Here is a 14266-nt window from a genome sequence, read left to right as displayed (position 1 = left end):
CTGCCCCAAAGCAGTATTTCCCCACAAAAGCAAGATGAGAGGCACAAATCATGAAACCACTGCTTCCAATGTTGGAAACAGGTAGAGAGAGACACTAGTACAGTAGGGGTAACAAGGATTTGTGACAGGATCAGCCAAAAGCAAACACTGTTATGAAGTTTCCCATCGCAGCAAACCCAGACTGCAGTTCTCTACCCAAATGCCTCTTTGCCATAGCTCCCTCAGGGAGATCCTATGCATGCTCCAGGAAAGTTCTTTTCTTGTCTTGCAAACAGTTTGCTTTTTCACACATTGAGGCCAGTTGCCTCCTGTTTCTGGAGTACCATGCCTAGGATCAATACTGCTTCTTTCTGAATATGAATGTCCTCAGTCCTTACTGAAGCTCACTAATCTTTCAACACTTGCTTCATGGCTCTGAAACACTTGAGGTGCTGACAATTTGCTCTCTCTAGCAATCTATAGCATTGGGTGAAACCCTTTTTAGAGTTTGTTGTGGCAAACTTCTCACAAATTTTCTGCCTGTTATAACTTACTGATTTTTTTGACCACTTGCCTATTGCCAACTGCAAATCCTCTCCAGATAAAATAACTGTCTACTGGAGGTGTGAGGCACTGAGGTTTTCAGCCCTTGCAGGCACTTGTAGTTGAAAGGCTGATATCATGCAGGTCAAAACCAAACTGATTAGTTTTCCCCCCATTATTCCAGATAACTTAGTTTCTTTGGGGGTTGTTTTATTTTGATTCCTGCTAAGGGCAGGGGAAATAAGTATTTTTGCTCAGCCTTTTCACAGGCAGGAACCACAGTCCTGCCAGCCTCCTGGCTGTGCAGACATTTGGGATCATCCAGGAAGCTGCTACCCTTCCAAAATTTAGTTTGGACGTCTCTCCCTCATCCAGCTTTCATGCTTAAGACTTGCCTACAGATTGTGCTTTGCCCTGGAGATCAGTAGCACTGATGATGACTTCTTTTCTGTGTTTTCAGGGATGCAGAAAGAAGCTACCCCTCCAAATAGGCTCTGCAGTATGTGTACAGAAGATTGTTCCTGTGCACAGCTGATGTCTATTGGCAATGATTACAGTAACTGATACCAGTGTAGCAACCTGCTCTGGCAGTGAAACTTTTCATCTGTTATTGCTTAGCACAATCCTCCTTGTTCTTTTTTGCATGCTTCATAGTACAGCTCCCCTGGATGCCTTTCTCAACCCTGACAAGGACAAAGTCCATTGCTTTCATCCTTGCATTTTGGCTTGTGAAACACTTTTTGATAGTAGCTTTTGTACTGTGTTTAGGCATTCTTGCCATCATCCATTCTTCAAAAGTACCAATGAATGAAGTAGGAGGTTGATTACAGCTGACTCTTGTCTTTGCACCCATTCACACCGAGTGAGAGGTGTTTCATGCTGCATCATGAGTTCAAGGTTCATCAGCTCCCTGAGGCTGCTCCCAACACTGGAAGCTGGGCCAAAGGTGGGTAGTCTCTTTTTTTCGCTCATTATCATCCCACAAAACAGGCAAGATCACTATAGAGCATCTGAGAGGTTTCTGAACAAGCTCTAGATCATCTAGCACTAGCATCTACTTCTGCCGGGCACACCAGTGTAGTTTCATTTTCCTCCTCTTCCTCCTGCATGTAACTTCAAAAACAATGACATAAACCTGTGGTGCCGTTCAGTGACCTTTTAAGCTCTTTTTCAGAGCTTTTAACTTACCCTTGTACTTCCTTCTTTCTGAGATTGTGACCACTCTAAGAAAAGGTTAAATATGATTGGCACAAACATAAGGTACAAATAACTTCTGATCCTTTAACTGTACATTCATTCTGCATGAAAACAGTAACCAAATCCTGTGCCCTGCAGTGCAGCCCATCTTTATCTTGTGTTAAAGACCTCCTGTCTCTCTCAAATTATAGTTTCCTCTTATGCTGGTTTTCTAATGACACTGCCCATTTTGCTCAAAATTAAAGCGCAGGCCGGGAAGAAGTTGCTTTAGCTGCATTACAGAGCAAAAGGAGAACGGCTGCCTGCACAGGAGGCTGGGAGGAGCCAAAGTGCAGCACTGCCCATGTGCGGGACAGGCTTGCCTTGTGACCAGCACACCACCCAGGAGAGGAAGAGGCTGACAAGCAGTATTAAGCAAACCCTTCCTCCAAGGGAGGTCAAGCAGCACAGAAAGGCTCTGCTTCAGGACAAAACCAAATTATGAGGCATCAAACAACTGGTTTGGGAAGGGGGGATGCATTCCCACAGCAGTTCCAGCCCAGCCAAGTCTGGATCACCTGAGCCACATGTTTCTTTCTGCACTGACCTAAATTGGTAAGTGTGCAAAGTAAATGGGTCTTAGCCTTACTAAAACCATGACTTGACTTCAGCCAGGTCAGTCTCTTGATGTAGCCGATCATGCAGTCAGACAGCACTAATGCTGTTACCAGAAGGAGAGGCAATGGGGGAAACATGCAACTGCAGGCAGAGAAAGGTGAGACCACAGCAGCCCAAGCTTTAATCAGCTTTAATTTCTGTGGAACCCTTTAGTCATTCAAGTGAACTCACATTGTTCCTTAGTGTTATCACATTTTTGTTTTAGTAAGTTGTTGTGGTTTTTTTACATTTAGGTACAAGTCAGGAAAAAAAAACCCAAAAGTGTCTCATGCTGTCAAAGTGTTAGAATTAAACCAGTCATGTCTGCTTGGTGCTGCTGTGAGTTGGTCCACTGTTTGTAAAATCAAGCCTCCTGTTGTTAATATTCAAAATCCAGCAATATGCTAAGTAGCATATTGCTATCCATTTTTATAAGACTAATTTCCACCCAGGATAAAAAAAATACACAAACCTGTAATACAGATAATTTACACACTAGACTCTCCTGGCTCTGCATTTGCTGCCAGCCTTATATCAAGGCATTGAAAGAACAGACAGACAGTTTGCTGCATAAAAGAACAATCTCTTCTGCAGCCACAAGCCCCAGCTGGGTTTTTTTTCCATACAAATTCTTGTTTCAGAATTGACAGAATTACAGGCTGATAAAGAAAATCAGAAATATAAATGAATAAAAAAGATAGAGAAGAAAATATATTTTACTGTCAAAGCTCAACATTAAAAGACATGAAGGTTCAAAAAGGCTGGTAAGACAGCAGGAGCTGAAAACAATGCCAAATATACTCTAGGTCAGCACTGCACTACAGGTGAGGGAATATTTTACAGATTCCTGGATTTCTGAAGGCTGTATGGAGCCATCAATGACCACATAGTTTGGCCCTTTCGTATAGTGCAATTTGTAGAGATTTGCCTAGCTGTTCCTGCTGCAAGCACATAATTTTTCGTTGAACTAGAGCATATGTTTAGAAAAGGCTTCTCAGACTGATTTAAGGACTTCAAGTGATGCAGAACCACTGTGTCTCTAGGGTGATTGTTCCAATGACTTCCCACCCTCAGGGTTAAGCATTCATATTTTCAGATGGAATATATTTGGCTTCAGCTGGCAAGCACATATGGAAGACTTCTATCCCAACAGGTGTCAAAGCTTTTCAAAAGTTTTAAAATGCATTTGTACAGAAAATTCTCTTCCACTTCCTCGTCAAAAGTAGCCACTTTGATGGTGAGACACAAGCCTTTCCTCCAGCATGCAGCAGCTCTACCTAGCACTTGAGCTAAATACTCAGGAAACAGCCAGACCTCAGACTTTGCTATCCAGCCATGACTATTAAGTGTGACTACACAGCATGTAGTTCATCTGAAGAGGCTGCCCTGCCTCTGCCATCACAGACACAGCTGAATCCCCGTTACACTAAAAATATTGTGTGTTGCTACAAGATCTCTGTTTTAGTGTCTCAGCAGAGGGATTTCTCTCTCAAATAAAGAGCAAGAGTTAGGTGAGAAAAAGAAACAAAATGCAGAGAAGCAAGCACCAATGTGTCTTTTCCCTGGATTTTATGTGTTTCATTTGAGCAAAAGATCCAGTAGAAGCCAATGCCTGGGAATTAAGTTTATTTTAAGAGCTCTCCAAATATGAAATCAGTGATTGGTTTGAAAGAAGGTTACAAAAAAAATCAAACTGTCATTTGTCATTGAGGCTCTGCTCTTTGAATATATCTTGAAGAACACTGCATCCACTATTTTTTCCTTCAGTGTCCACCTTGCAGGAATTCACTCTTGGAAGCAGGGAGATAGAATTTGTGACCATCGGCATCAGTTCCCTCAAAGACGTAACCGGGTGGGTCTTTGTAAGAGGCCAAGCATCTAACAATGCCCTTTGGTGTGTAGCTGGTAGAGTAGATCGTTTTAGCATCTAGCACAGTACGATGCTTTGGGCCTGACCAGCCAGGTTTATAGCTCTTCACAGCCGTAAGCAGATGAGGCACATAGTGGGTCTGAAAGGTAGTCAAGCAATCCATTGGTTTTGCTGGGAAAGTCAGCTCTGGAGCGTGAGTGATAGGTTCTTGTTTCTTGCACAGCCAAGGCTTATAGTCTTCCTTCATTATCGAAGAGCTATTGAATGGCTCAGTGCTTTTTTTAAACTGCTCCAAAGATCGACACATCTTGGCTGGCCTACCATTTGGGTGCTTGTAATGTGTCTGAGTAGTGGTGTGAAGGTCCATTTTCTCCAGAGGAGGAAGATATACATCAGGGTTTTTGCTGAATTTGGGAGGCCGTGGCCAAGCTCGGTATTTTTCCTGAAAATGGAAGATCATGATGCTTCAGCTGGTATGGTTTTGCAAGCTTGGCTGGCTGACCAGCCAGCCCCTTGTAAGAAACTTTGTGGGTAGTGAGATCATCAAACGGGACCTCATTGGCCTTGTATTTCTCATTTTTATGGACATAACGTTTCTCCAGAGGATGTTGCACATAATTCACTCTATAACTGGTTATATATTCAAAGGGAGCTTGGGTTTTCTGGACTAGATTCAGAGGTTTGCCCCTTTGAGTGGCAGCTGGCCCCCTGTAGAGATAGTCATCCTGGACAGTGGTTCTGTGGTTAAATTTTTCTTCTGATGGGCGAAACCTGTTGTTTGGTCTGATCAGCTCTGTCTTTGGTTCATCCCACAGCACGTAGTCATCTGAAATGTAAGAGGAAGCCTATCTAAGTGTTCAACTGAATTTCTTTGGTGAGTTTAAGCATTTACCATATTTTGTTTTGATTATTACATTTTTCTACTGTACTAAATATTTGCTGATGTTGTAATGATTGACAAATCCTATTAAAAGAGATCCTGTAGAACACATTATATACCAGTATGCTAATCCCTGGAAATGTTTAGCATCTACCAAAAAAAAAAAAATTGAGTGAAAATAGTCCTGTATCTTCCCATACCTACACAGATGGTGAAATGCAATGTCCTCATGCTCAGTCAACCAGAAATCATGGAAGTAGAGTATCATGGCACTGACTTTGACGCCCTTCATTTACCTTCCTGCAGCTATGTTGTGGCTGGCTCAGAGCACAGGCAGAGTATGCCTATGTCTGCAGAAGGCTGTTCAGGTGTCTCCCACAGTATCCCTGGGGCAAAGAGAACCAGATGCCTACCATCCCACTCTAACAGCCAATTTGCAGAGCTACCCTTCCTATTTGTACGTTCTCATTTGGGGATGACCTGATTCTCAGCTGCACAGATGTGATGCTGCCTACTGTTTGCTGAGTTCAGGGTTTTGTTGCTCATCTTGGTGTCAGCAAGCTGTATTCTGTGGCATCTCCTTGGCTCTTGACTTTGCTTTCTGTGGTACTCTGCTGTCACTACAAGCAGGAAGCAAGGAGAAGCTTGTACTTCTGTCTCCAGTTCTTCCTTATTAGAAAAACCATGCTGGATTTTGCAGACCAAAGCTACACTGATCTGAAGCATTGAATCATATCACAGAGACAGTCCATACTCCAGAAACCTTGTCATCTAAATTCATGACCAAGAAAACATTTTAGGCAGCATTTTAGAGACATTCGTATCTTCCTTCCTCAGCAGAATAGCAGGGAAAAAAATGAGGCACTGAGACTTAAAAAGATTTGCACTGAGTCACACTAGAAATCTATTGCAAAGCTGACTAACTCTCTGAACCAGTGCTGCAGCCGCAAGACTATGTATTTTCTCTTCCTAGTAATCTTGTGCAACTTACCCTAGAGAGTATCATGGTTACTGGTAAGAAGCTGAAATAGCCTTGGAGCTAACCCAAGTCTTTCTTTTTTTTTTTTTTTTTTTCATTTTCCCTCCTTTCAAACCACATTGAGAGTCATGAGGCAAATAAGCTTCCAGCTGACTCTGCACAGGAAGGAAGTCTAGATTTCAAAGTACTAGAGAGTAAATGATGCAATTAGGTATCAATATATTTGAACTTTCCAATCCAAACAGAGTTATTTCTTCTGAATGGCAGTGACTATTGCACTGCACAAACACAATTACACAAAGGACATGTTCGTTACAATGCGATGTTGATCAAAAAATAACTTTTTGCCCCTATTAGCTGTCTGTTTAAAGTCTTTCTGGTTCAAATCAAGTTCTCTGCCCTGGCACACAAGGGGAAGCAGCAGCCACAGGTGCCATGTTGCTCCCAGTGAGCACCCTGACCCTTGAGTACAGAGCTGCCCTCGTGCCACTAATTAGCATAGCCAGCTGGGAATGCAGGCCTGCCTGTGTGTGCCAGCATAGACTCATTTGCCACTAGTGGTGCCACTGAAGCCCAGGCTGTGTGCCCTGCTAGTACAGAGGGTTTTAAATGTCCCAGGTGCTCCTGTTTCTCTGGGGGAATAGGAGATGTCCAGGCACCATCACACTGGTGGGACGCTGACCTAGTGTCCATGCCTAGGTTACATCATTTTGCTGGAGAGATGGTCCACCAGGGTGAACCACGGCCATATACAGACACACGTCATTACAGGAATAAAGTCTTATAAAGTGAGAAACTAATGAGATTCAGACCATCTCTAAGCAGTCTCATTCAGAGATCTAACATTTCAGAGGCCAACCAAGATTCTCCCATCATCTTTGCTGGAAAATAGTCTGTGCATTTTGGACGTTAAAAAAGCTTTTGCAAAATATTCAGAAGAGGACAAGCAAATCCATCTGTCCTCAATTTTAAAAATTTACAAGCTCTACATATTTGGAGACCTCATAGGCATTATGAATTTATTTTACTTAATGTAACCCAGCAGTGCTACTATTCCTTCAAAATATGTTATGATTTTATTGTAACTCTAATTCTTCTCCCATAGATATTAATAGTTTCCCACGTAGCACAATCTTGAAAACATTAGGGGGTACAGGAGGGAATGGAGGATATGAACCATATGTTATTGGAGGGTTAAGGACACCTCACTATAACCAAACAAGACAAATCTAAAATTAGATTGCATACCTGCAAATAGATAGAAACAGCAATATGTGTAGCTTGGAAGAGATAAGAATTTTGAAAGCTTAAGTTTCAAATTCATCTGATACTAATTGTGATATGCAATAGCATCATCTTAAACCTACAGTGTTGTCTGGGATATGGTGTGTTTAGCAGGAAGGAGAATACAGTAGAAAAGTAACAAAATGCCAGTGTCTCACTGTCTTATATGCTGGTTAAATATTTGAATTATGATAATTAGTTGAATAGCATGTTTCAAAATTACATATTTGAGTAGTGATCAGTAAAACCTAACAATGCTTGGAAAACAGCACAATGAAAAGTTTATTTTTTTGTGAACCTGGGCCTTTAAAGGGGAATTCATTCAGTATGCAACTTCATTTTTGAAGGGGTTTGGGCAAAGATTTCCATTTGCAGTGCTTTGAAAAATACTGCAAATTATAATCAAACGTTGCTGTGATACGTTTTATTAGAGTTCTGGAGTAACAGTTAAGGTGCTGACCTAAACACTGATAAAAAGACAAAGATATACATCTGGTTCAGACACAGAGAAGTTAAGGATATCTAAACACAGAAGGATCCTCCACTTGTGCAAAGCAGCCTTTTTTTACTGGCTTCGCTGAAGCTATTCCAATGAATACCATCTGGTCACAATGTCTATGCAAAACAAAGTGTTCAAAATCATGTAAACGTGGGTATTTTGCACCTGCAGGTCATAGTATTCACAAGTCAAGTCATTTTAAATGGACAGTATTTCCTGTGTGCTTAATGTAAAAATTCTAGTTTATGCTGTTCCAAACCTGCAGCTGCACTAGAGTCTGACTTTCAGTCATTTCAGCTGGGTAATCTTAACACTGCATTCACATACCTTTTATTTCCTTACTTCCTTTATCATTTTGAGTTCCAAGAAAAAAAATTGTTTCTGTACACTGGACAATGTACAGACATGCATGACATGCCAGCTCCAATCATAAGCTTTTATATTTGTACAGCATAATGAAATGAAATGAAATTATTTTAAGAAATACACAAATGCTAGCTATCTGCTTAGCAGTGTTAGCTGGAAGGCATGCAGAGGGGAGGCAAAGTCCTCTGATTTCCTACTTATGACTTACTACCAAAACTAGCGCAGTTGCTGTAACTGTGTAAATGGAAGTTTTCTCCCAGTGCATGCAGAAGAGAGGTAGAGAGAAGGTGGAGGAGAGGAAGGAAGGAAGCCCCTGACGTGCGGAATTAGACTCTATAACTCGAAAGTTATAAAGTAGGTATGTTTATTGCGCGCAGATGCACGGGGGATCGCTCCTCCACAAGCGTGCATACCCGAAGTGAGGAACCATCTCACATTTATACAATGAACAAATGAATATTCAACTAACGCCTATACATATTCGTTACCTAAACCCCGCTTCGTATGTTAATTAGCTTATCAGTCCGTTTCCTGGAATGTGGTGGTCTTGCAGGTTTGTAGGTGATTCATGTCCTTGTGACCATCCAATCTTCTCCAGCAAGGAGACTTAGCACTCCCTCCCTCTAGATAGCATTTGAATGTCTCTTATCTTTTTCTCATTCTCTTTTAAATAGCCCCTTTGTTAGAGAAAGAGGGGCAGGCGTCTCCCCGTCTCCCCTTTGTTAGAGGAGGAGGGGCAGGCGTCTCCTCAAAACTGTAGTTGTCACCGCACCCATGACTAGTCACCATACCCACATTCCTTGAGCAGACACATACAATCACAATCGATGTCCATTGTCCCCATTTCACACTATTTCTCCATATCACCCCCAGAAAGACAAACCACCTACACTGTTACTGCTGCTGAGGAACAAGGGCAGAGTTAGATGCACACAGAGATCTGTTTTATCAGGAGTAGAGCTTGAGTGCTTTGGACATTTGTGTGGAGCTTCTGTGTGTCTGTAATTGCCATACACATCTCTTGCACACCCACATATTAACTCTGCAGCACACACAAAAAAAGGGTCCCATGCTTCATGACCTGCTCAGACCCAGAAAATTCTACATATATTGGATGTGTCTGATCCACTGAATGTACGGACCAGCCCTGCAAGTATACCAAGAGTATGTTCAGTGTATCCTGAAGATGATGATGCTGGACCCACTTGCAGGGGTTCACATGGCCCTGCTTCTACCTAGACTGCCTGTAGGCCTGTCAGATATGCAAAGCAGCTGAACTCAGAGAGATTCCAATGCTACCATTAACCAGAGCTGTATTCCCAACTATTTGTGTCTATGTGTTCCCACACAACTTGTTGACATATGCAGACAGAAGAAATAACAACTGCACTGTTTTGATCTGTCTCCTTCAAAAACTGAAGCTACTGGTAAAGTTCTGAGAGGAGCTGCAAGGGCACATACCTTTGTAACTGGTTCTTGTTTCCATCTTGGAGCTGAGGCTGTGTCTTATCACATGGGAGAGGCATGGAGGTACTCGAGAGAGAATGTAGAAGTTATAATCTTGTTTATAAGTGGTGGTTAATTCCATACGCTCATCACTCTTGAGATACTTTTCAGCTGGTTTAAGTTTCTGTGGCAACACTTCATGAGCTATGTAATCCTTCCTGTGAATAGAATAATTTAATTATGTCTTTTGTCTTAAGGAAAAAATTATGTTCCTTTTTCTGGACACACAAAGAAATTAATACTTCCCCTTATCTCCACAGCCTAAGGAAGCCTGGATAGAATACAAGCAGTTAATGAAACACACAAGCCTTCCACATTTGGAAACCTGGACTCTGAAAAAGGCACTGAGGCAGCTCTGGACAGCCTCAGGCAGAGGCAGCTCTGGACAGCCTCAGGCAGGCGAGATTCCCCCTTCTTTTCACCCAGTGAGGTTAATGGCCTTACACAAAGCTATCTCTGTTTTACATCGGACTTACATCAGAAGACCTAACTCCTTTTTAAAGCCAAATAATTACAGCAGGGTGTCTTGTACACATGGGAAACCTGAGAGAGGCAACAATAGCCTTCCCAGACAGTACACTGCAGAGCAATTCAGCCAGGATCAGGAGATAACAACAGAACAGCTTTATCAGCATGGTCAGTCAGTCAGCTTTTTCTCAGGTACCACTGTAAAAAAGCTATTTTAAGATACTGGAGCATTATATACTGTTACTTACTCCAAGAAAACATTACAGAAACAAGACGGAGAAGAAAATAACATTGCCATCCAACATTCACTAACCTGAACCTATTTCACTGCCCGCATCCTTTGATACAGGGCAGAGAGTCTGCGCCTGGCACCAGCTAATTCAGCCTGTAATGTCAGAGTACTTTCCCACAGGTGTGCAGATCTGTTTACACCATTGGCAGCTGGCCAGGACAAATGGTCAGTGCAGGAGCTATTCTAATAATATTGTGCTTTACATCTGGAGTGGTGCTAGGTGGGCAAGAGCCTGAGCCGCTGAATATACTGTATTAATTACATATTTTAGCAAATAACAAGGTAGTCAAAAGTCTGTGTGGACCAGGAAAAGAGAACTGACATTGCAAAGCATTAGATATAGGGTTAAAAACAGAAACGCAGAAGTTAAAAAAAATCCAAGAGCATCAAGAGGTGTCCACAAATGTTGTAGCCCCTTGGCATATTTTTGTCAGCAATTTAAAACCAACAGTTCTTTCAAGAAAAAGACATGCAGGAATACAACAGGCATGCAGCACCCTCAGTAGCAGCGAGGGCACAGCAACAGAGAGGGTCTTTCCTGAGCTACCCACAGCACACCACACAATCCTACATTTGAAACAGCTGAGCCTGTACAGGAGGCAAGTAACAGATCACAGGCCGGCAATTCTTCACCAGCATGATCAAGGGTTTTCTGTCAGTGGGAGTACCTTTTCCCACTCTGACTACTGCAATACAACAGAATCTGCAGTGGAGATAGTAGACACTGATCTGCTGATAAGGGAGTGCCAACCTGCATCCAAGATGCCATGAAAGATGGTATGCCTGCAAGTCCCAGACTTTATCAAGGGAGTTTGCTGTTCCAGTGTGACACCTAACACTCAACAAAGTGCTATTAGAGAGGACTGCTGACAACTCAGTGCCCACTGGCCTCACAGTCCCTGCAGTTACTCTCATTCTCTTCATCAGTTCATTCTGAGTTTAGCCACATACAACCAGAGCTTTTAGCAGCCCTCCAATAGGCGGTGGCACTTTTCCATTAGGCCATGGTACTTTGACACTGGGTGTATTTTCTTACCAGTGTTGCCTAGAGGACAGCAAGACCTGCAATCCAATGGCTAACTGTTCAGGCTCTGTGTTTTCTCCTCTCAGAAGGGTAGACAAGTTTTATATATTTGGTAGAGTACATGCTCTGAAGAAATATAGGGAGTTTCTGCTCTTTCTTAGCAGACTGCTTTTCAGAAATTGTACTAAACTCCAGGAGTAACAGTTACTGTGGGAATTGCTAGCCTTTTCTGAGCCAGTATAGTTTTGCTGATTGAATGGCAAGTTTCTAAGGACTCCTTGACAGACCCCGCACAGTGGTTGCCCCTCCTCAACTGCCTTAAGAGTACACCACTGAGCCCAGGATTTAGTTATAGGCAGACACAAAGATATCTAGCTGCTTTGTCTCATGCTGGAGATGGAAGGCACATATACAAGTGAAGTCTGCTCTTTGAAACTCCCTGATTCTTTCAGTCATTGCTGAAAACTCACATGCGGACAGAGGTATCTCAAATGTAAGTTGGGCATTTCAGACTTCATCAGCTACATTTGTGATTTAAACTGACAACTTTTTAAAAGGCATAGGTAGAGGAAGGAGGTGGTAGAGCTTCTTCCATGTCAGGATGAGTACTGAGGGAGCTGGCAGAAGTGCTCACTGAGCCACTTTCAATCACTTATCAGCAGTCCCGGCTAACTGGGAGGTCCCAGTTGACTGGAGGCTGTCAAATGTGATGCCCATCTACAAGAAAAGTGGGAAGGAGGATCTGGGGAGCTACAGGCCTGTCAGCCTGGCACTGGTGCCGGGGAAGGTTATGGAGCAGATCACCCCAAGTGCCATCACATGGCATGTACAGAGCAACCAGGGGATCAGGCCCAGACAGCATGGGTTTATGAAAGTCGGGTACTGATTGATGAACCTGATCTCCATCTTATGACAAGATGCCCAGCTTAGTGGATGACAGAAAGGTGGTGGATGCTGACTACCTAGATTTCAATAAATCCTTTGACACCATTTCCCACAGCATTGTCCTGGAGAAATGGCTGCTCATGGCTTGGATGGGAGGGCAAATGGGTGGTGTTAAGTGTTAAGACTTTATTAAGAGCCATTGGCATCTCATAGGTCTCTAATTCATAGAATCATAGGACAATAGAATGGATTGGGTCGGAAGGGACCTTAAAGATCACCTAGTTCCAATGCCCCCCGTCACAGGCAGGGACACCTTCCATGAGATCAGGTTGCTCAAGCCCCATCCAACCTGACCTTGAACACTTCCAGGGATAGGGCATCCACAGCTTCTCTGGGCAACCTCTTCCACTATCTTGCCACCCTCACAGTAAAGAATTTCTTCCTTATATCTAATGTAAATCCATCCTATTTCAGTTTAAAGCCATTAGCCCTTAGTGTCCTTTGATGTCACAAAGATAGTGAACATCAAGATCAGGCAGCAGCTGCTGTTTGAGGCAGCAGCTGCTGTTTGAGGAAAGCAAAGTCCTCAGATTCATAACAAAGGATAAGATTCCTACTTCTTACAAGTTTCTTCTGTGGACAAGCACTTGGCACATCACTCTACCAGCAGCAGGGAAGTCTCAGAAACTACTTCCAACAGGGAAATGGGCACAGTGCAAGTGTGAGGACTTCTGCCAAACACCAACATTGAGTAACAACATGGATGAGAAGCAGAAATAGCCCAGCAATCCACCGTGACTACCCTGAGGAAAATACTAACACCCCCTTTCAGTCATCAAACTCTACCATATTCACAACTCCTTGGAAACTAGTCACTTATGTTACAGTGTGCAAAGTGCCACACAAAACCCAGAACAGAAGAAAAATATTCCTCCAGTATCATCCATACTTTCCCAGATCACATTTCTGCTTCCCAAAACAAAGAGTGAGCAAAAGTCAAGACCACGACAGTGCTTCTGTGGCCCATGTATTCTCTGACCAGATCACATCTCAGCCTCCAGGAAGTGCAAGAAAAATAGCTGCTTGTCTCCACTACAACTGGCCTCACACAGACCTTCACTCCTCCTTCACAGAGCCCTCATGAGAGTTTGTACAACCGTAACATTGCTCTTTTCAGGCTCCCCTTGTGAAAACAAATCATTTTTTTCTCCGTTACCCATCTCTCACACACACATTATCTAAGTCACAGTTCTCACTCTCTTTCACTACTTTTCATACTTTGTAGTCGAGATGCCTTCCATGGGTATCTGTGCCATCTTGGATGCTTCCTTCGGTTTTAATGAGCCTCTGGGAACAGTGATGGGATAAAGTGGGTATTGCTCCGTGTACTCCGACAGCATGCATGGCTTCTCACTCTTTTCATACAGCCTGGTGGGCAGGTGTGAACAACGGTGACATCTGCAAGGAAAAGACCAGCACAGGAGTTGTGACTCACAGGTAGCTGATTAATAACACCTCATTGTGAAAGGCCACTGCAGACTGCAACTACAAAACAGTGGATAAACAAGCATTGCGATAGCTGCTACAGCCTTGGTTATTTAAAGTGGAAAAGCATAACCTGCATAAAGAAAGGGTTCTTTCAGTCTGCTACTGTAGCCTGCAGTCAAAAAATTCCATGAAGCCAACAAAAACACCCTAAGAAAAGCAAGTTCATCTAGATGAAGAAAAACACAAGTTAATCTGAGATACAGCCATGTGTCCTAGTCTGGTAGACTAGAAGCTCTATTTAATGTCCCTTTTGTTCCATTTGTCATAAATTTATTACCATACTTTACCCACATATTGAGCTCACTAGTGT

General features: G+C 42.8%; 1 protein-coding gene across 1 annotated transcript; it reads right to left on the bottom strand.

The window, feature by feature from the left end:
- Positions 1 to 4038: 4038 nt before the first annotated feature.
- SAXO1 (stabilizer of axonemal microtubules 1) lies at positions 4039 to 13863 on the bottom strand. Its single transcript, XM_037374380.1, is given in 4 exon segments — positions 4039 to 4674; positions 4676 to 5051; positions 9695 to 9897; positions 13687 to 13863. Coding segments are annotated over 4 exon segments (1257 nt in total). The 5' UTR covers positions 13809 to 13863; the 3' UTR covers positions 4039 to 4118.
- Positions 13864 to 14266: the final 403 nt, after the last annotated feature.

This window comes from Falco rusticolus, chromosome Z (genome assembly GCF_015220075.1).
Source record: "Falco rusticolus isolate bFalRus1 chromosome Z, bFalRus1.pri, whole genome shotgun sequence".
Taxonomy (NCBI): domain Eukaryota; kingdom Metazoa; phylum Chordata; class Aves; order Falconiformes; family Falconidae; genus Falco; species Falco rusticolus.
This window is presented reverse-complemented; position numbering and strand designations above follow the sequence as displayed.